The sequence below is a fragment of the Pollachius pollachius genome (genome assembly GCF_949987615.1).
Source record: "Pollachius pollachius genome assembly, chromosome: 1".
NCBI lineage: Eukaryota > Metazoa > Chordata > Actinopteri > Gadiformes > Gadidae > Pollachius > Pollachius pollachius.
This window is the reverse complement of record NC_136934.1, coordinates 11345221-11366204: the sequence shown is the minus strand read 5'-3', so window position 1 is coordinate 11366204 and position 20984 is coordinate 11345221. Positions and strand designations below refer to the sequence as shown.

The 20984-nt window shown below is 46.9% G+C and overlaps 1 protein-coding gene across 3 annotated transcripts in view; it reads right to left on the bottom strand.

The window, feature by feature from the left end:
* The window catches only part of abca2 (ATP-binding cassette, sub-family A (ABC1), member 2), a 57574-nt gene that overhangs the window by 13113 nt on the left and 23477 nt on the right, over positions 1-20984 (bottom strand). For all 3 annotated transcript variants that reach the window (XR_013811993.1, XM_079740465.1, XM_079740464.1), the window contains 22 exons: positions 20359-20786; positions 19437-19596; positions 18543-18671; positions 17856-18023; positions 16697-16793; positions 16420-16593; positions 14835-14937; positions 14269-14383; positions 12231-12421; positions 11148-11298; positions 9961-10165; positions 9444-9608; positions 8626-8806; positions 8244-8456; positions 7685-7881; positions 6087-6260; positions 5446-5624; positions 4464-4584; positions 2923-3237; positions 1831-2052; positions 1418-1520; positions 435-778 (listed from right to left, as the gene is read on the bottom strand). Coding sequence is in view for 2 of the 3 variants with exons in the window: in XM_079740465.1 (XP_079596591.1) it covers positions 435-778; positions 1418-1520; positions 1831-2052; positions 2923-3237; positions 4464-4584; positions 5446-5624; positions 6087-6260; positions 7685-7881; positions 8244-8456; positions 8626-8806; positions 9444-9608; positions 9961-10165; positions 11148-11298; positions 12231-12421; positions 14269-14383; positions 14835-14937; positions 16420-16593; positions 16697-16793; positions 17856-18023; positions 18543-18671; positions 19437-19596; positions 20359-20786 (4135 nt within the window). In the remaining variant the exon portion in view is untranslated. The remainder of the gene's footprint in view (positions 1-434; positions 779-1417; positions 1521-1830; positions 2053-2922; positions 3238-4463; positions 4585-5445; positions 5625-6086; positions 6261-7684; positions 7882-8243; positions 8457-8625; positions 8807-9443; positions 9609-9960; positions 10166-11147; positions 11299-12230; positions 12422-14268; positions 14384-14834; positions 14938-16419; positions 16594-16696; positions 16794-17855; positions 18024-18542; positions 18672-19436; positions 19597-20358; positions 20787-20984) is intronic.

Sequence of the window (20984 nt, the reverse complement as noted above, 5' to 3'; positions counted from 1 at the left end):
TTAATGGCTATACAAATACAATTCACTCGAATGACATCCGAGCAGCGATGTGTACCGTGAGCACCGAAGGTTGATTGTGGAAAATCTATCTGGGTACTAGGGCTGCTCGATTATGGAAAAAAATCATACTCACGATTATTTTGGCTAATATTAAAATCCAGGTTATTACAACGATTTTCTGAAAATATGCTGCATTTATTCAGCATTTCTCTCCAATAAAACACTTTGTAACTGTGATCTTTAAGATTTCCCCTTAAAAAAACACACAAAATGTTAGAATAGAAAATGTTCAAATCGAAAATATAAAACATTCAATAAATATAGCTTATAAAAAATATAATAAAAAAGTTTGTTTGACAAAAAAAATCAGAATCCTGATCAATGTTGGATTAATCCCACAGCCCTACTAGGGACCCCGTCTGGCCGGGTCCTACCGCGGGCGGCGGTGGGCGTCGGCGGGGTGGTGAAGTTCCACACTCCGTCCTCGTCGAAGCGGGGGTCCGGGTCGTCGGAGGGCGCCGGCGACGGCGGCGGGGGGACGAAGTTGGACAGCGGGACCCCCTGCGTGAAGGAGTCCAGACACATGGAGTCGAAGTAGCGAGCGGCCAGGGTCTTGGACTCGTTGGCGCTGGGGTTGAGGGTCTGGGCCAGCTGGTCCAGGGTGCTGTCCAGGCTGCTGTTGTGGGGCGTCTTGAGGACGCAGGTGGCGCCCACGCCCGACAGCAGCCGCAGCGTGTTGATGATCTTCTGGGGCGGGGCGTCGGAGGAGAGCTTGCTCCTGATAGGACAAAAGACACCCAACCGCCCCCCCCATTCAACAACAAATGTGTGTGATTCATATTTGTATCAAGAATAACCATATATAAAGGTTTTTGTAAAGACATGTATACAACACGATAAGCATTTAACTGAATGAATGCAAATATAATAACAAGAATATTTGTGAATATTTATAATTATATATAATCAAAAAATATAACATATATCTTCACCTCTTAACCTCAGACTTATCCCCTTACCCACCCATAACTGTCCCTGCTAGTGCCTTCTATTTGAGGATGGCTTTTTGACTACTAAGATAAGTCTCTATAAAGATACAAAATTAAATGGAGCCAGATTTTTTCCATCTGCTTTACTTCATCTCTCAAGACATGCCTAATTCTGTTAAAGTACTGGTTAACGAATGCTAATGTGTCATAAAGAGACAGAAGTAAAGTGGCCATGATAAGATGGTGGTTAGGGTTTGACTCTGAGGTGAAAGGTTCTGGGTTTGATCCCCAAAAACTTTACCAGTGGACATCCTTGCACCGGATAATGAAATCCAACCTAATGACTATCGTGTCTCAAATTCACTGTAAATCTCTTTGGATAAACTTGCCTGCTAAATACACTACACACAACTAAAATCAACTCAGACCTGTGCTGGGGTCTGTCCTCATTGGCATAGGGGATAAAGTTCCCTCGGGGCTGGGTGTAGTTATGATACTGAGACGGAGAGAGGATCAGAGGGGGCAGGTCCCCTGGAAAACACAAGGACATACAGGTGTGATATTATCAATCGCGTTTACATGACACACTGAGGTTAAGGGTCTATGATAGCTAGATAAAACCGACAGGCGTGCATGCACGGTATTTATTCACCCTCCCCTAGCTGCCATAAACTCTGGGAAATGAGGTTACATAACCACATTTCAGTGTTTACACGGCCGTCGGGGAACCTGATTATCTCAGTAACCAGATTACAGTCGGCTTTCCCTTGCGCATTTAAAACATAATGATCAACACAACCAATGGCTGATGCCAGAAGCAGTCGGTCGCTGGAGGACCCACCGATGGCGGGGACGGAGAGCGCCACAGTCATGGCCACGCAGACGAAGAAGGCGGGCAGGAGGATCTGTGAGAAGAGGCCCTTGGTGTTCCTCTTGGCGCAGTGAAACCGCTTGACGATGAGGCCGTGGAACTGGCGGAGCCGGAGCCACCAGCCCTCCAGCTTCACACCGCCCTGCCCCTCAGAGAGCTCCTCCTCCATGGACAGCAGGCTCTTGGCATCCCCTGGAGGGTGGAAACAGGGTCAGGGGAGAACACTGTGAACAAATGCCCCTTGGTCTGCATTCATGAGCTTTTATTTTAATCACTGTGAGTGTGTGTGTGTGTGTGTGTGTGTGTGTGTGTGTGTGTGTATGTGTGCGTGTGTGTGTGTGTGTGTGTGCGTGTGTGTGTAAAACAGTGAGTGAGCCTGTTTTTTTTATTTTACATATAAATGTTTAACCGTTGCAGTTTTATTTATTTTTGAATTGCGTTTTCCATACATTTGTGTTTCTACTTAAATATTACATATTTCTGTTCTCTAATATCTTGAGCAGAAGCAATTATTTTAACAATTTCCCACAGGATCAATAAAGTCATCTGAATCTGAAAGCAACAGTCGGTGATCACAGTTAGTCTCCCTCTCTCCCTCTCTCAATTTCCGTCCGTCCCTCTCTCGTCACCCTCCCCCCCCTCACTCTCTCACTCCCCCCCCTCCCCCCCTCACTCTCTCACTCCCTCCATCCCTCACCGCTCTCCCCCCCCCCCCCCCTCACTCTCTCACTCCGTTAACGGTGACATATTATACAACCATGTGTGAGTGGGATTAGCCCTAACAAGCCGTTTAGAAAACCGGCCTCTTCTGAGGCGGATCACAATAGGGCGTGTCAGCCTGGATGTCTGACGGATAGATGAGCGACGTTTGCTACAGCCCATGGGTCAGGCCGGTAGACTGATCTATACAGCACACACCTAGGTGGACACTCGTGACGTCGAAAGAGGCCGGTTTTCAAAGCGGCTTGTGACGGCTTATCGCACTCACACCTGGCGGTTTTATATGTCCCCGCCGTCCCCAACGTCCCTCGCTATCGCCTCGCCCGGCGCCCACTCCCTCACCTCTCAGGCCGGCTGACTCTCCTTCCCGCGGCTCGTCGAACAGGGGGCAGTAGTCTCCGTAGAAGTCCGTGTACAGACCCCCCTCGTCCCCCCGCACCGAGCCCACTGACGAGGACGAGGACCTAAGGGAGGCCTGGCTGGGGCTCATCCGGGAGCCGTTCACCAGGTCGGTCAGCTCCACCTCCCGCCTCTCGTCTGCTGACGCCGGGGGGCCCGTCTCACCGCCTGGCGGGGGCGACGTTGGCCCCCCGGGCCCCTCTACCGAGACCACCGCCGGCTTCCCCGTGGAGCCGCCCCCGGGGGAGTCTTTAATGTCTTCAGGCGCGGAAAACAAACCAAGAGAAACAGATTTCATCTTTGAGCAACGCAGGGTACTTGAAGACTCCAGCTTAAATGAAACCCTTTCGAAGGTTGACTCTTATGAATACGTTTCATTTAGACTTTTAATGGTTCTGCACCAATTATTCTGAATAAAGTACAGAAACTCTTCTAGTGGTTTGTTTTGTGCCATCGTTATAGGTCTGCCCATTGATTATAATGTGGGGCCTGTGAAGCCCTTTCAGACTGTTGACTTGAAATTGATCGGTGTCCTAAAAGTAAAGTCAGGTTGAAACTTCAGTGGCAAATCATATACAAATAAAATAGGCTTGTCTTGGTTCTTTAGTGGTGAATCAAATTCATACAATTATTAATGTATTATTATTTCACAATATTTTAAAAGACACATGGGTTATTAATGACACAGTGTAACAGTTGGACTGCATGTGAATCTGCTACATAGTGAGGTGGTGGTCTGCTACATAGTGAGGTGGTCTGCTACATAGTGAGGTGGTGATCTGCTACATAGGGAGGTGGTCTGCTATATAGTGAGGTGGTCTGCTACATAGTGAGGTGGTGGTCTGCTACATAGTGAGGTGGTCTGCTACATAGTGAGGTGGTCTGCTATATAGTGAGGTGGTGGTCTGCTACATAGTGAGGTTGTGGTCTGCTACATAGTGAGGTGGTGATCTGCTACATAGTGAGGTGGTGGTCTGCTACATAGTGAGGTGGTGATCTGCTACATAGTGAGGTGGTGGTCTGCTATATAGTGAGGTGGTCTGCTACATAGTGAGGTGGTCTGCTACATAGTGAGGTGGTCTGCTACATAGTGAGGTGGTGGTCTGCTACATAGTGAGGTGGTCTGCTACATATTTGAGGTGGTGGTCTGCTACATAGTGAGGTGGTCTGCTACATAGTGAGGTGGTGGTCTGCTACATAGTGAGGTGGTGGTCTGCTACATAGTGAGGTGGTCTGCTACATAGTGAGGTGGTCTGCTACATAGTGAGGTGGTCTGCTACATATTTGAGGAGGTGGTCTGCTATATAGTGAGGTGGTGGTCTGCTACATAGTGAGGTGGTGGTCTGCTACATAGTGAGGTGGTGGTCTGCTACATAGTGAGGGGGTGGTCTGCTACATAGTGAGGTGGTCTGCTACATAGTGAGGTGGTGGTCTGCTACATAATGAGGGGGTGGTCTGCTACAGCTTGGGGTGGGTGGTCTCACCAGCGTCGCTGTTCTCCAGGGACTGGTCCTCCTCAGACACCTTGAGGAACACCTCCTCCAGGGTGGTGTCCATCACCCCGAAGCTGGTCAGAGCCAGGCTGTCCAGGCTCTGCTCCAGCGCCTGCAGGAGGGGACCGGACCACCCAGGTTGCCACCACAACCTGGGTGGTTCTTACTGCCCATTACCCCTCGCTGAGGGACTCCTGGTTATCATCCAGTCAAGAGCTCAGACCAATGTTCAAGGTGTAGAACTAGCATTATCAGGTGACATATTGATGATACTTGATTGTTATTATATTATATATGTTCTAAGACGTTTGATTCCCCCCTGCCGGAGGGGTACAAATACGCGCGTTTATGACACGGCTTTGTTGAATCCTTGTTTCTGATTGGTCGATTATGGGAATCAGTGGTCTTTCATTTCTGACAGCTGCTATGATTTTTTAGCATAAGCAACAAAATAAATAAATATTAACGTGTATTAAGTGGGATAATGTACTGCAAGCCTGTCATTATCGTGATATAAAAACCTTTAGGGTTATTCATGCATCCCCATGTCAGGGTTTATTTTGCGATAATGACCAGCTTGCTGTTCAATATCCCTTACATATCAGCTGTATGTATCTATGAAATATATATATCTACAAAAAGGTTGTTTGTTTTGGGGAGAACTGTTGTAGTACTTTCAATCTAGTACATTCAGGACAGAACATCTGCATTTCAAGCTGAGCTAACTGACATGATGATATATATTTGTGCTGACTGAGGCGATAACATTCTCGCCCATTGGGCCTAAAACCTTGGAACCAAAGGGGTCGATATTCAGACTTCCGTTACCTTCTCATTTAGTATTTTACCACAAGTACCCAGTATATTTGTTTTCCTTGTCATGCTTTTAAAGAGCAGCTCCACGCCGCTTTTGTGAGTTTGACAGAACATGTGTGAAGGTGGTGTGCAGGGGTTGTGCCGTCCGTCCCAGTACCTGGAACAGACGTTCGAAGCAGCCTTTCTTGACGGCGTCGGACGGCAGCACGTAGGACAGCTCCGTGTTGGAGTTGGACATCAGCTGGCAGGACGCCACGAACTGGCGGATGAACTGGGTGACCCGGGCCTCGGAGCACGGAGACAGAGGGGAGGGCGGCTGGAGAGGAGCCCCCTGGTCTGGGAGGTGGAGGAGGCGGGGGGGGGAGTGAGGTCGGGACGACACAGTGATTGATGAAAGAGGAGGAGGGGGAGAAGAAGAGGAGAAGAAGAACAAGACGACGAAGACAAAGAAGTAGGAGAACAAGATGAAGAAGATGAAGAGGAAGACAATGACGAATGAAAAAAGAAAGAGAAAAGGGGAAAAGCGGTGGAATGAGGACGAAGATGAGTATGGGAGAACAGGTGGGACAGTCCAAGCTGTACAACTAGCTTCACTGGGAAACATATGTTTCACACATGGCTTAGCTCGTCAAACACCTTAATCAATATTGGTAACTACAACAGCTGTTCTCTTCATAAAAAAAATGGATCATAAATGTAAAATGAAAAAATAAATGTATGTCCGTAACTCCCACCCAACCACCCACACACCCACCCAACCACCCACACAAACACACACCCCCACACACACCCACACACCTGTTCCCTCGCTCTGCTTCTTGACCAGCGTGAGCTTGTAGCCGTCTCCGTACGTGCTCTTGAGGAAGAGCGGCGAGCCGCAGCACTTGAGCTTCCCGTGGGAGATGATGGCGATGCGGTCTCCGAGGAGGTCCGCCTCGTCCATGTGGTGCGTGGACAGCAGGATGGTTCGACCTGGCGGCCGTAAACACATAAAGATCATCAGGGATAAGGGGATTCAAACCCCAAAGTCCAAAGTCTTACCAGTGGTATCCTAGAAAACGATGGCCCCTAACACCTGCTCCCTAATGACCTGTATCTAAGATAAAATACTTTGGATAAGAAACCTGCCTTCTGAATAATTAAACTGAAATATTTTTCCTGGTTCCACCTGAGGATTCTCTAGGATGCTCCTTTTGGGACATCAGGTTGACCCAGGTTTAGGACCCGGTCCCAGACTACACGCCCTGTCTGTACTGGAGGACCCGGCCCCAGACTACACACACTGTCTGTACTGGAGGACCAGGTCCCAGACTACACACACTGTCTGTACTGGAGGACCAGGTCCCAGACTACACACACTGTCTGTACTGGAGGACCCGGCCCCAGACTACACACACTGTCTGTACTGGAGGACCAGGTCCTAGACTACACACACTGTCTGTACTGGAGGACCAGGTCCAAGACTACACACACTGTCTGTACTGGAGGACCAGGTCCCAGACTACACACACTGTCTGTACTGGAGGACCAGGTCCCAGACTACACACACTGTCTGTACTGGAGGACCAGGTCCCAGACTACACACACTGTCTGTACTGGAGGACCAGGTCCCAGACTACACATACTGTCTGTACTGGAGGGCCAGGTCCCAGACTACGAACACTGTCTGTACTGGAGGACCCGGCCCCAGAATACACACACTGTCTGTACTGGAGGACCAGGTCTTAGACTACATACACTGTCTGTACTGGAGGACCAGGTCCAAGACTACACACACTGTCTGTACTGGAAGACCAGGTCCCAGACTACACACACTGTCTGTACTGGAGGACCCGGCCCCAGACTACACACACTGTCTGTACTGGAGGACCAGGTCCCAGACTACACACACTGTCTGTACTGGAGGACCAGGTCCCAGACTACACACACTGTCTGTACTGGAGGACCAGGTCCAAGACTACACACACTGTCTGTACTGGAGGACCAGGTCCAAGACTACACACACACTGTCTGTACTGGAGGACCAGGTCCCAGACTACACGCCTTGTTTGTACTTGAGGACAAGGTACCAGACCAGGTCCCAGACAGGCACCCTGCTTGTAGTTTAGGACCAGGTCCCAGACTACACACCCTGTCTGTAGTTTAGGACCTGGTATGAGACTACACACCCTGTTTGTAGTTTAGGACCAGGTATGAGACTACACACCCTGTTTGTAGTTTAGGACCAGGTATGAGACTACACACCCTGTTTGTAGTTTAGGACCAGGTATGAGACTACAAACCCTGTCTGTAGTTTAGGACCAGGTATGAGACTACACACCCTGTTTGTAGTTTAGGACCAGGTATGAGACTACACACCCTGTTTGTAGTTTAGGACCAGGTATGAGACTACACACCCTGTTTGTACTTGAGGATGAGGTCCCAGATGGCGCGGCGGGCGTAGGGGTCGACGCCGGCGGTGGGCTCGTCCAGGATGACGGCGCGGGACCCGCCCACAAAGGCGATGGCCACGGACAGCTTCCTCTTCATCCCCCCGGAGAGGGTCTGCACCAGGCTGTGGCGCTTGTTGGACAACTCCAGGTCCAGGATCATCCTGGACACACACACACACACACACACACACACACACACACACACACACACATACATATTGAGTGTGTATGCATATTTGTTCATATGTGTGCCTGTGTGATGACCCTAGCTCTTGTTTCTTCCTAACTAATGTCTGTGCAGGTGATTGAGGGGGCGTGTCTGCAAAAAGCTGCCACACTTGAGCTCAATTCCCATCAGGCTCCTCCTCCCCTATCTAAGATGGCTGCTACCCTGCCAGCAGGGTTTTGTTTGTTTTCTTAGATTCATTTGACGCAATAGAGAGCTGGTCCATTGCCGCCCGTCTACATGCATGCCCACTGTGCGTGCATGCGTGCGTGCGTGCGTGTGTGTGTTAACTCCTACTTGTCCATCTCCTTGCGTATGTCCTCCTCCTTCATGCCCTTGAGGCGGGAGTAGAACCAGAGGTGCTCCTCTACGCTCAGCTTGTCGAACAGGACGTTGTGCTGCGGGCACATGCCCAGGTTCTGCCGAATAAGCTCCATCTCCGTGCGGATGTCGTGACCATATATGGTGGCAGAGCCGGAGGTGGGCGGGAACAGGCCAGTCAGGATGGACCTATCAAAAGCAGGATATCGGTTATCTGGGTATCACAGAGGAACAGTGTGTTGGCGGTGGTGTGGTGCCAGTGGGTGTGTGGGAAGGGCACATACAAAACATAAGTGCCCACGCACACGTCACGCACGCACGCACGCACGCACACACACACAGGGTCTCTTCCCCTCACATGGTGGTGGTCTTGCCGGCCCCATTGTGGCCCAGGAAGGACATGACGTGGTTCTCGTGGAGGTTGAGGCTCAGCTTATCCAGGGCCAGCTTGCTGCCCATCTTGTACACCTTGGTCAGCTTGTCGATGCACACCACCACGGGCAGGTGGCTGGGCTCCTCCTCGATGCCCCGCTGCTCCTCTAGGGGGACAGGTCAGAGCTCACAGGTCAACAGGTTACAGGGGAGCGAATTACGGGGGAAGGTTAAAGGGTCAATCAAAAGAGATCAACCTTTGTTAAATCCAAAATTGTGCTTGTTTTAACTATATTTGTTTTAAATTGTATTTGCTTGCATTAACTGTGAGGCGACCTTAAAGTGAAAACAAAATGTATTATTATTAATTATTAGACCTTTGGTGGTAAATGCAAAACCCATTTAAGCCCAGCGTGCTTTACTTACAAAACAGTGGTAAGGACGGGAACTTAAACTTTAAAACACATCTTTTAAACAATGTAGTGGAAGCGTTTTTAAAGAGCTTCTGTGCAGGATACACTGATGTATATCCACGCTTGCTTTAAGAAGCGTCTCTGGCTTGATGTGTATTAGAACACTAATTAATACTGGATATTTTTGAGACAAGGGTCAGCAGAATCGATATAGTCTCATTCTCAGAAAAAAAAGCAATATTCTATAGAGAACTGTCATTGTATAGCATTTCTGGAAGGACATCTGTAGATTTTGGCCAAGTGGGAGAGCGAGCAGAATCGCTTTAGAATGATGATTGGAACACAGCCGTAGCTCCGGCGGAGTGTGTGCTCTGGTCAGCGGCCTTCTTACCGGACCTCCTGTGCTCCATGGCGCACGCCTGGTCCTCTTCCATTATACTCAGCCTGGAGGCCCCGCCCCCACACCACGGCCAATCCCAGGTCTCCACGCGCCCGCTGCCCAGCCAATAGGACTTCTGCAGGGGGAAGTACCACGGGCGAGGCAGTCCGTACATCCCTACAGAAAGAATGAACACAACATAGATTTATTCTATATGAATATATATGCAGTTTAGACAGCCACGTAACCCTTTACTGTTATGATGGAATCAAAGTAATACAAGATTATAACTATTCTAAACAAGGTTAGGCGGAATTGACCACCTTTTCCTAAATCGAGTGGGCTCAGACGCTGACGCTAATTCTGTTGGAACCAGGATAAGTAGTAGCTAATTTGTCTGCAATATACTTGGTGATATTAAAATAAATGCTGTTATTTAGTGTTACTTAGTGTGTTTTAATATTAATATATATACATATCTTTTTTTTAATATATATTATGTATAATATATATATATATATATCTATACCTGGATGCACAGCCTCAATGTACCAGGTGAGCACTCCGTACAGGCAGGCGTCCACGATGAGCATCATCATGGACAGCCCCAGGTTGAAGTCGTCCCCCTCCACCGGGGACTGGCGGATGGTCTTCCACTGGATGCCCACCCCGGACACCTCGTACAGGGCAAAGTACTTGGAGCCCAGGCCGAACGCAGTGGTGGACATCAGGGACTGGGGAGGGGTGGAGCGGAAGAAGGCCTCATCAGGTTAGTCATGATTTTTTGCTGGGATCCAGCAGTCCTACTATGTTATAGCACAGGGCTGCCCAATTTGGGCCAAACTTGGCCCGCGACCGATTTTATTTGGCGCCTTACCCACTGTATATATTATTGTTTTTCGCCATCAGCGCTCGGAATCTGCGCTCGCTCTCGATGAATATTATTTATTGGTGCACTTCCATTCCTGACCCTAGAATAACATTGTGATACATTGATGGTAGGGTGGCGCTGTTGAGCTCCTATCCTGTTCAGCTGGCTCCCACATATTTGACTAAATATACTGAAAATTTTAAATTTTGGCCCAAGAGCCTCCCCACGATTACATTTTGGCCCTCCACTGGGAAGAATTTGGGCCCCCCTGTTATAGCAGGACTTCTGATCCAGCAGTCCTACCATGTTATAGCAGGACTTCTGATCCAGCAGTCCTACCATGTTATAGCAGAACTTCTGATTCAGTGGTGCAACTATGTTGATCAATCAATCTTCCCCCAATATCTCAATAGTGTAATGCTATGGTGGTTCTGATCAATACGTAATAATGCTGAATAATAGCACCTTATACCAACATGAAAAAGCGTACAAACGTTCTGAAGTTCCCAGTTTATCATTCATTTTAACTGATATATACCCAAACCATGACGGACACAAATGACTAAAGGTGCACACAGGTCCATTGTTGAATTATTAATTTTGATCTTTTCTTTTGGCATTTTTAAGTTATGTATCTTTAATAACAATCTAACTTACATTTTTAATAACTATCATATAATGTTTATATTGGTTGGGTTATTCTTTTATCATGTGAAACACTTGATAGTTAGAAAAGGTTTAGAAAAGTGCTTTAGACAGAAAGTTTCTCATTATTATTGGGCAGAACTAGCCAGCAGAGGTAAAGGAGGAGGTGATTAGGGCCGTGTGGTTGAAGGCGTCCTTACTGCGATGCACTTCTCAAAAGCGGTGATCTTGTCGTGGGCCACCTCCTCCCTGATGGCCACATACATGTAGGGCACGTAGCTCAGGAAGTAGACGATGCCTCCACACGCAGACGCCAGCTTAGCCTTGGAGTAGATCACCGACACCAGGAAACTACAGGCGGACAGATAGGCAGGGAGACAGAGACAGGCAGGGAGACAGAGACAGGCAGGGAGACCGATAATGAAGAGCAACAAATTGATCAATACGCAACAGACAAACAAAAAAACAAAAAAACGGTATCTAAACAATGTATCTAAACTTATGTAGTTACACTGTCAGACGATATTGAGTATATCATCCAAAAACATAATCACTTACTATTATATATATATATATATATATATATATATATATATATATATATATATATATACACATATACTTACATACATACATATATACTGTATATATTATTATACAAACCAAAACAACCCTCTTTGTGCATGCCTCACACCAGAGTGGCTGCCAGATACAGTACACCGTACAAAGCTGTAAACTCTAAACTCCTGGAGTCAACATCTTTTCAACCAGTGTGAGCTCTCCTGTGGCCCGCTGTGACTTCGCGACAGACAAAACGGGGGCCGCTTCAGTCGCTTAGCAACTAAATTCAAACTGTTTCAGCCCACACACGCTAGAGTTAACAAGTGAACAACTTCTCTTCCAATCACAAGGACCTTCTGCAGAGGAGCTACTTTCAACTGCCCTCTTTTTGAAGGCACAACTTTATTAGGTTTGATTCTGTTGTGAGAGAAGGTATGTAGGGGGCAGGGGTTAGGGCAGCCTGCTCTAGGATGCCTACAGGTAGACTGAGGGTATTGGGGCTCTAACCCGGAATGGGCTAGGAGTCACCTCACCACTACTATATCCTCCACTACTCTTGAGATGAAATTCTTCACGTTAAACTGTGCATGTTAATCATCCATGATAAATTAAGGTTTAAAAGGTTTTTTAATTATTACTTTTTTTTTGATGTTCAGCAAGCTATTGGTAGTTTTGTGTTGATGTTGTACAGATAAACAGGGGGGATGGGGCTAAGCGCTCACCAGAACATGATGGTTGCCACGGCGTAGATGGTGAGGAAGAGCCAGATGATGAAGGGGTCGCTGTGCAGGAGCACGCGGCCGTACTTCAGGATGGCGGTCAGCGCTGTCACAGAGATGGACAGCTGGACAAAGCCGGTGATGAACCAGGCCACCCAGTGCACTGCGTTGTTCAGACCCATCATCTTCATCACCTTCAGGGAGATATGAAGACCTTTAAACTACTGTTACACCTTCAGCATCTTCATCACCTTCAGGGAGATATGAAGACCTTTAAACTACTCTTACATCTTCATCAGCTTCAGGAAGATATGAAGACCTTTAAACTAATGTAACATCTTCATCACCTTCAGGGAGATATGAAGAGCTTTAAATCACTGTTACATCTTCATCACATTCAGGGACATATGGAGACCTTTAAACCACTGTTACATCTTCATCACATTCAGGGACATATGGAGACCTTTAAACCACTGTTTAATCGTCATCCCCTTCATCACCTTCAGGGAGATAGGAAGACCTTTAAACTACTGCTACATCTTCATCACCTTCAGGGAGATATGAAGACCTTTAACTTGTGATACATATTCATTATCTTCATCACCTTCAGGGAGATAGGAAGACCTTTAAACTACTGCTACATCTTCATCACCTTCAGGGAGATATGAAGACCTTTAACTTGTGTTACATATTCATCATCTTCAGGGAGATATGAAGACCTTCAAACTACTGTTACATCTTCATCATCTTCAGGGAGATATGAATACTTTTAAACTACTGTTAGATCCTCATCACCTTCAGGGAGATATGAAGACCTTTAAACTACCGTTCCATCTTCATCACCTCCAGGGAGATATGAAGACCTTTAAACTACTATAAGATCCTCATTACCTTCAGGGAGATATGAGGAATTTTAAACTACCGTTCCATCTTCATCACTTTCAGGTAGATATGAAGGCCTAAAACTACTTTTACATCTTCATCACCTTCAGGGAGATATGAAGACCTCTAAACTACTGCTACATCTTCAACATCTTCATCCCCCTCAGGGAGATATGAAGGCCTAAAACTACTGTTACATCTTCATCACCTTCAGGGAGAAATGAAGACCTTTAAACTACCGTTCTATCTTCATCAACCTTCAGGGAGATATAAAGAACTTTAAACTACCGTTAGATCTTCATCACCTTCAGGAAGATTTGACGACTTTTAAACTACTGTAAATCAGTAAAGTTACTAAAACCTAAAAGGCGCAAATATTTTTTTAGGGATATATCCATATATGCCAAATTGCTCCATGAGAATGGTAAAGAAGGAATATTCAATGGCAAACACCAAAAGGCTTTAATTAGAGGAAATATCAAATAACTATGTAAATAACAAATTTTACACAGGGAAAAAACTAAACTAAACTGTAGTTCTGATATGTGGCCACCAGGTGGGTGAGAGGGCAGTGGAGTGAGACATTTCTCTGCTACAGGTTGAATTCTCAGATCACAGGAAGCTGTCATGTTAGTGCCAGTCAGACAGATAGGATAACAGGGGATGCTGACAGATGGGTACCGGTGACCCTGCGTCTCTAAACTCTCGTTGACCGACCACAGGACAGAATGACACGCACACAGACAGATAGGCAGGTAGAACAAGCAGCACTCAGCCAGGCACACAGGCATACAGAGGAACCTGTATATGTGACCTCTTTCAGGAGGCAGACAGATAGACGGACAGACACACACACGAGGAGCCAGTATATCTGACCTCTTCGAGGGGGCAAACAGACGGACAGTGGACCCTGTGTATCTGACCTCTTTGAGGAGGCAGACAGACAGACAGACAGACAGACAGTGGAGCCTGTGTATCTGACCTCTTTGAGGAGGCAGACAGACAGACAGACAGTGGAGCCTGTGTATCTGACCTCTTTGAGGAGGCAGACAGACAGACAGACAGTGGAGCCTGTGTATCTGACCTCTTTGAGGAGGCAGACAGACAGACAGACAGACAGACAGACAGACAGACAGACATTTGACCCTGTTTAACTGACCTCTTTGAGGCGGTGCTCCTTCTCGGCGACGATGTGTTGGATCATCATTGCTACGGAGTACACCCAGGAGATCACCATGCACAGAGGCATCATGTGCTCGATGACAAACAGAAAACTGCAAGACACACACAAACAAGTACACGCAAACATCAGAGTCAGGACATGACCTTGTCCATCCCAACCTCGACAGCGGGATTGATACACACTGCTTCTCTCGATACCTTCACCCTACTCTTAAAATGCTACAACCTACAACTAATAAACCTTTCAAATCAATCCAAGTCCATTAAAAAAAAAGAAAGATAAGATGAAATATATAGATGAAATACAGATGAAAAAATATGAAATATAAGACAATACATGATAGACAGAGAGTGGCCGCATGGTTCAATACAGTGACAATAAATAGAAGTCACAGTGATCGTGAAGCATGTATCAAATAAACTTCACTCACAAACTACAACTAAACTTACAATACATTCACTCTTCTCTGATAAAACTACCTCCAAACTCACAATACATTCACTCTACTCAGTACGGCAGGTGTAATGGATGGAGGTTCTTACTCGTCGCGGGTGTAGCATGGGTATGGGAACATCTGGACATAGTTCCCCGGCTCCACCACGTCATGACCCACAAATGTGTTGATGATCGCTCTCTCCATCATGTCTAAGAGAGAGAGAGAGAGAGGCGACATTTACAATCTGTTACTTTTATGATCGATAGGGGGAGCGAAAGATATATAACCCCAAAGTCAAAGGTTATATGGCTCCATCCATCATGTTTAAGATGGAGGGATGGTGAGAGGCGAGAGAGAAAACAACATGCTTACATTCACAATCTATTACTTTTGTGATATCGATAGGGGAAGCGATCGAATTGAGAGGGGGTCAAAGGTTAATACGGCTCTCTCCGTTATCTCTGGGCTGAAGGGATGGAGGCAGCCAGAGAGAGGGAGACGGGGTAGTGAGAGAAAAAAAGAGAGTGAGATGGACAGAGAACATTCACAATCTATTACTGTTGTCATATTGATATGTCCAGTGACAGGATGCGTGCAGCAGCAGAAACATATTTTTATTCTCCAAACCACTAAGATAAAACACCCGTCCCAACAGAGAGCCTGACGTCTCCATCAGACTCAGGTAAGCTGTCATCACCCAGCAAGCAAAATGCTGCACAAAAAGGCGTTTCTCTTCCTCCCTCCTCCTCAATCACTGTTGGAGAGCGATAAAACCTGCACCCTGATCTCTAGACGCGGAAGGAAAAAAAAGTTTAAAAAAAAAATCACTTTTTCTCAGCAAGCCTCCGCTCTAACTAGTCATACTTTCCCGTTAGAAAGAACGTCATACTGCAAATTGACATAATAGTATTTGTCCACTCCCTCCTCCCCTCCCTACCTCCCTCCCTCCCTCCCTCCATCTTACCCTACCCTCCCCTCCCTTCCTGAATAAAAGATGACTTTCACGGACGAGAAAGTGCCATCTCTGCAGCTGCATCACTCTCTTCACAGGTGCTGGAAACTTGAGGAAGAACGATGCTAAGCAGTTTGCCAACAGTGAAATCCTTTATGGAAGCTCTTAAGCAACGCCTTTGTGACGATGGTTGTTTTAGCTTTGCCATAAAGGATTTCTTAGTGTGCCAGAGTTATTATTGTTGGCGTTTGATTCATTGGCCCGGGCCTGAAAACACCTGCAGAGAGCATCTAAAACAACAGCCAGTCGACTTGAAAAAATAACTCACGTTCAACCGCACAGCATTTATTTTTATCAGCAGAGCAGGTGGGTTTCATGAGATCTGTTACCACATATAAATCAAAAACACTTTCCATCTGGGTCTGTTTGTTTATTACATGACTATAGTGTTAAAGGGCTTCACAGCTCCACATGATATGACCGCCCCTAACGCCAATACCTCTAAAGGTGAAAAAGCAATTCAACCTAATCCCTTCCTCTTTATTATATGCATTTAAAACACACGGCAAGCTGCTTTGGAAACACCCGTTTACTATTTAGCAGTTTCATAAGTCACTTTTGGGTCTCCTTTGATGGCGCAATACCCCTGTGACGTGTAAGTCTTTCCACTCTAGGAACAAACCACTAAAGTCGTATCTTATTGAACCCTATTCAACATCTGAGGGCGGTCACCACCCACCTTGTATCCAGACGAAGCCGTACAGGAAGTAGAACTTCCCGCCGGTGTTGGGTCCGGGCCGCCAGTAGGCACGTCGGATCTCGTTGGTCTTCTCCGTGAAGCTGGAGTTCTGGCGGATCTTGTAGAGAACGTGGGGGGGCAGGGAACCGTCAATGTTGGTCTGGAAGATCACACCTAGCGGCAAGGGAGGTGAAGGGGTTCAAATCTCATTGGAATGGGGAGGCTAAATTCAAAAGGATGACCACAAGACCAGAGAGTGGGAGGTCATGAGACTTACTGGCAAAGACGGAGACGTTGTCCTGGTAGGCCTGGTTCAGGGTGTAGTTCACAATGCTGTCCTCGTCAGGGAAACCTTTGAAGATGTCCACGCTCACCTGCAGGCATGTGTGTGTATGTTTATGTGTGCATGTGTGCATGTGTTTATGTGTGTGTTTGGATGTATATTTTTTTTGTGTATGTGTGTTTTTGTGTAGGCGTATATATGTGTGTGTTTATGTATGTGTATGTGTGTACGTATGCATACGTTAATACATATGTGAAAATGAGCGTGCGTATGTGTATTGGAAATGGGAGGTACACACATTGACTCCTGAAGACCAGAGCAGCTATTTTTAGCTCAACGCTGAGCTGCTGCCTGAGACTCTTCAGAGTGGGTATTGTCGTAGCACGCGGCTAGCCGTTCTCCCCTGGATTAATAGGACACTTTTCCTCTGCTCAGTCCCACCCTGGCCACAGAGTTAACTGGCGTCAGTCCCAACACAGTGAGCAGGAGTGGGAGAGATGACCTTGAATGTCTGGGGGCTGTCAGCGTCCACCCTCGCCACCCGCAGCACTGATAGGCTTGTGGTCGGCATTAGCATTAGCATTAGCCTACTTACTCAACCTGTTAGCATTGCTGACCTTAAACAACGCCATTTTAAATGTTCAACTACACTTTGTTGATTAAAATTCCAACTTCTCTACACATAATGACCTGATTCTCTATTATAATAATGATAATGTCAAGTTGAGTGGGCTCCAGCCGTATAGTGATCACAGTACAGGTCATTAAGGGGCGGTCTTTAGCATTATTGCTTCATTACCACGTTGACCTCAGAGGGAATAGTAAGTTATTAAAGAGTACAGACTGAGACAAGCATTTGGGGGTTGAGATGACAAGCGCTATAGTTTCAACACTGTAATATCAATATAAATTCTGTACGATATATTAAAAGATGAATAATAAAGTATATACAGTACAGTATATTACAATAGTATAAATTTGTCTGGTAAAGGAGGTTTGAGACTGTTACTATGGATGGGACGTTTTTGTTAGCTTGGTTAGTTTAAAAAATGCTCACTCTTCTTCTCTCTCTTTATGGCCCAGGACTGTCACCTAGACCACCATTCAGAGCTATACAAACAAAGTCGGTGTACTGGCCATGGATGGGACTGACCTTTGACATGAAGCGCGTCCAGCCACAGGCGGCGTTGTCGATAGTGTCCAGCTGCTCCACGAGGGTGGTGGTGTTCGGGAGGGTGTAGTTTCCCTCCAGCAGACCCTGGATCAGCTCACTGTCCGTCGAGTTCAGCAACCCTGGGTTGCCCTGCAACTCCTGGGTCAGCTGGGGGGAGAAGGGAGGTGGTTAGAGGGTTAAGGTGGGTTGGTAGTGAAGCAAATTGAGTTAAACGCAGTACATTTCCAGTACATCATCATCCATCTACAACGCAATGTCTGAGATGTTACCGTGTGGGAGGAGTGACCATGTGGGAGGAGTTATCATGTGGAAGAGGTAATTACCATGTCTGAGATGTGACCGTGTGGGAGGAGTTACCATGTTGGAGGAGTAATTGCTATGTCTGAGATGTTACCATGTGGGCGGAGTTATCATGTGGAAGCAGTAATTTCCATGGCTGAGATGTTACCATGTGGGAGGAGTTATAATGTGGGAGGAGTTACCGTGTGGGAGGAGTTACCATGTGGGCGGAGTAATTGCCATGTCTGAGATGTTACCATGGGGGAGGAGTTAGCTTATTTTTGCAGTTAGCTACCTCATGAATTTGTCCAGCACTTTGGTCACTGCTGGTTGATTCTGAATGTGCTCTATAAATACATTGGATCTGAACTGGGTTGGAGTGTTCACCTGTTGTAGCCAGGCCAGGTGGTCGTGCATACGTCCGTCCTCCAGGAATGTCCTGAGCTGGGCAGAGATGTTGAGCCAGACCCGAGCATAGTGCGTCACGTTCCCCACGAACGCAAACGTCTCATTGGCCTGGCATGGGTTACAAACGTACAGAGGATTTAGGTCTCCATGTGGTGTAATGATGATGCAATGGTACATACCATAAGGTCTGATTAGACAGTACAGCTTAAATGTACTGTAGGTGTAAACAAACACACATGCATCCCGGGAATGTCTATCCCGGGAATGTTCCAGAACTTTTCCTGCATGGGCTCATGTGTGAATGAGAAAAGGGACTGAAATCAGATGGAGGAAATCAGAGATTCTTCTGACATTTTGGGATCACTGCTGGTACAGCTGAGTGGTGAATGAAAGCAGTCAGATTGCAAGGAGAGGCACTTAAAGTGTTCGGTCTGTCTGACGTAAGTGGAGCAAACAAACCAATTCCAAGACTCTGATTATGTATTGGAATCCTGATCCTAATCTTAACGTGTCAATGATTTTCGAGTGATTCATCAACACAGTTTATTTTGTTTGCTCACAAGTGAACAAGCAGATTTAGAAAAGAGGGCGCTTCTCTCATTCTGAGATTTGAATGGTGGCTGGCATCAACAAGTGTTGCATTACCCCCATCTGCTGGACTTTCCCTTTTCCTATCCAATCCGGCACTGCTGTGCCATGTGTGAAAGGGGCTTGACAGACATTTTCCAGAACGTAACTGCATGTGTGAATGCTAAAAAAACATAGTAGTGGTGCCTGAAAGGTTATCCCAGTATTTGACCTGGAACTATGTGTGATAGAGGCTTTATAAGCAAAGAGCTCTGCCGGAGCACCCACAACACTGCCCGTACTTGCCTTCTGAATGACTTTATCCACCTGAGAACCGATGGGGGAATAGAGGATCTTGGGATTTGTAGTCATCAGATGCACCAGTAAGCCTAGATTCCTCTGTTCCTTGCTGGTGAAGCCAAGAGAACTCATGTTCCCCTGCTTCAGCGCCTCGGGCTCGATGATCCTGGTGGATAGAGAAGGAGAGGATGTTAATGGTCCAATTGGCTCAATTTCTCTCCCTTTTATTCCCCGTCTTTATGGATCCTCGTTAAAGCAGGGATGAAATACACACAGAGAATGGGTCCAGAAACCCCAGCCCCAGTATTCCAAAACAACCATGTTGCTAATGAACGCAATCCAGAAGCAAAAGAAATCACTCATCAATGGAGGTAAAACACTGTGTGGCTTTCATCTTGAACCTGGAGTTGCCAGGAGTAATCTTTCAGCGCACTCTGCGTTGAAACTTGATCCTCTTTGTCCTCTGAGATGTGTCTCAGCAGATCTGCACATAAACTGCTTATCAGAGAGGGGCATGATTGATATTTGGACCGTGGCCCAGGAAAGTGTCATGGCTCTGGTGTTTGACTTCCAGCCGAAATGGACTGGTTTATATTTCTACAGCAACACAGTTTACCTGTAGGCATCCTAGAGCAAGATTCTCCTACCTGCTCCTTAGGGACATGTTTCTAATTCATTGTAGGTGGCTTCAAATAATTGCCTAAATAGTAAACAGCCCAAATTGTTTTACTTAAATGTCATGAAGTAGACTTTAATTGATAGCGACCTACAAGGGAGGCTGGGAACCGAAAAAGCGAGTAGCTACAAATAATTTCCAATGCTGCGCAATCTAAAAAAATAAAACAGGTCAAAGTAGCCATAGGGATCAGAAATGATGTATCACAGACTTCATGTTGATTAAAAAATGTGCAACCTTGTCATTCCTCACCTGTTGTTCCCACACAGGATGGGCTGCAGCCCCGCCCACAGCTGCACGAAGGCCGAGAACTGAGACCTGGGGTTTTCCTGGGGCTCCTCCTTCTCCTTCCCTTTCTCTGGCCCACCTTCTGATCCCTTGCTGTCCCCTTCCTTCCCCTCTCCCTCCGCCTCTCCGCCGTCGCCTCGGGGCGTGTCTGTGGCGTTAGGACCGATCCCGCCTCCCCAGGCGGTGGAGTTGGGCGGCCAGGTGGTGACGTTGGAGGCAGGGGCGTGGCCTGGTGGAGGGGCGCGGCCCGCACAGGCACCTTGAGGCAGGAGGCGGGCGAGGCCGGAGAGGAGGGCCACGTCCTTGAGGAGCTGCTCCACATAGGCCAGGTCTTTGAGGAGCGAGGCCAGCCGCGTGTAGGGAAGCGACGAGGAGGAGTTGAAGAGGTGGAGCTGGGTGGAGGGTCACTGGACTGTTACTTCAACCCTCGTTTCTGCCTCGTTTTATGCAATGGAAGTATACTTCAATGTCCTGAGACTCATACAACATTGAAGTATTATAATCATTCATTACTAGTATACTTCATCAATCATGAACCTCTTGTATAGTTGGTTAAATAAGACTATTGGAAGAGTTACATTAAGTGAGAG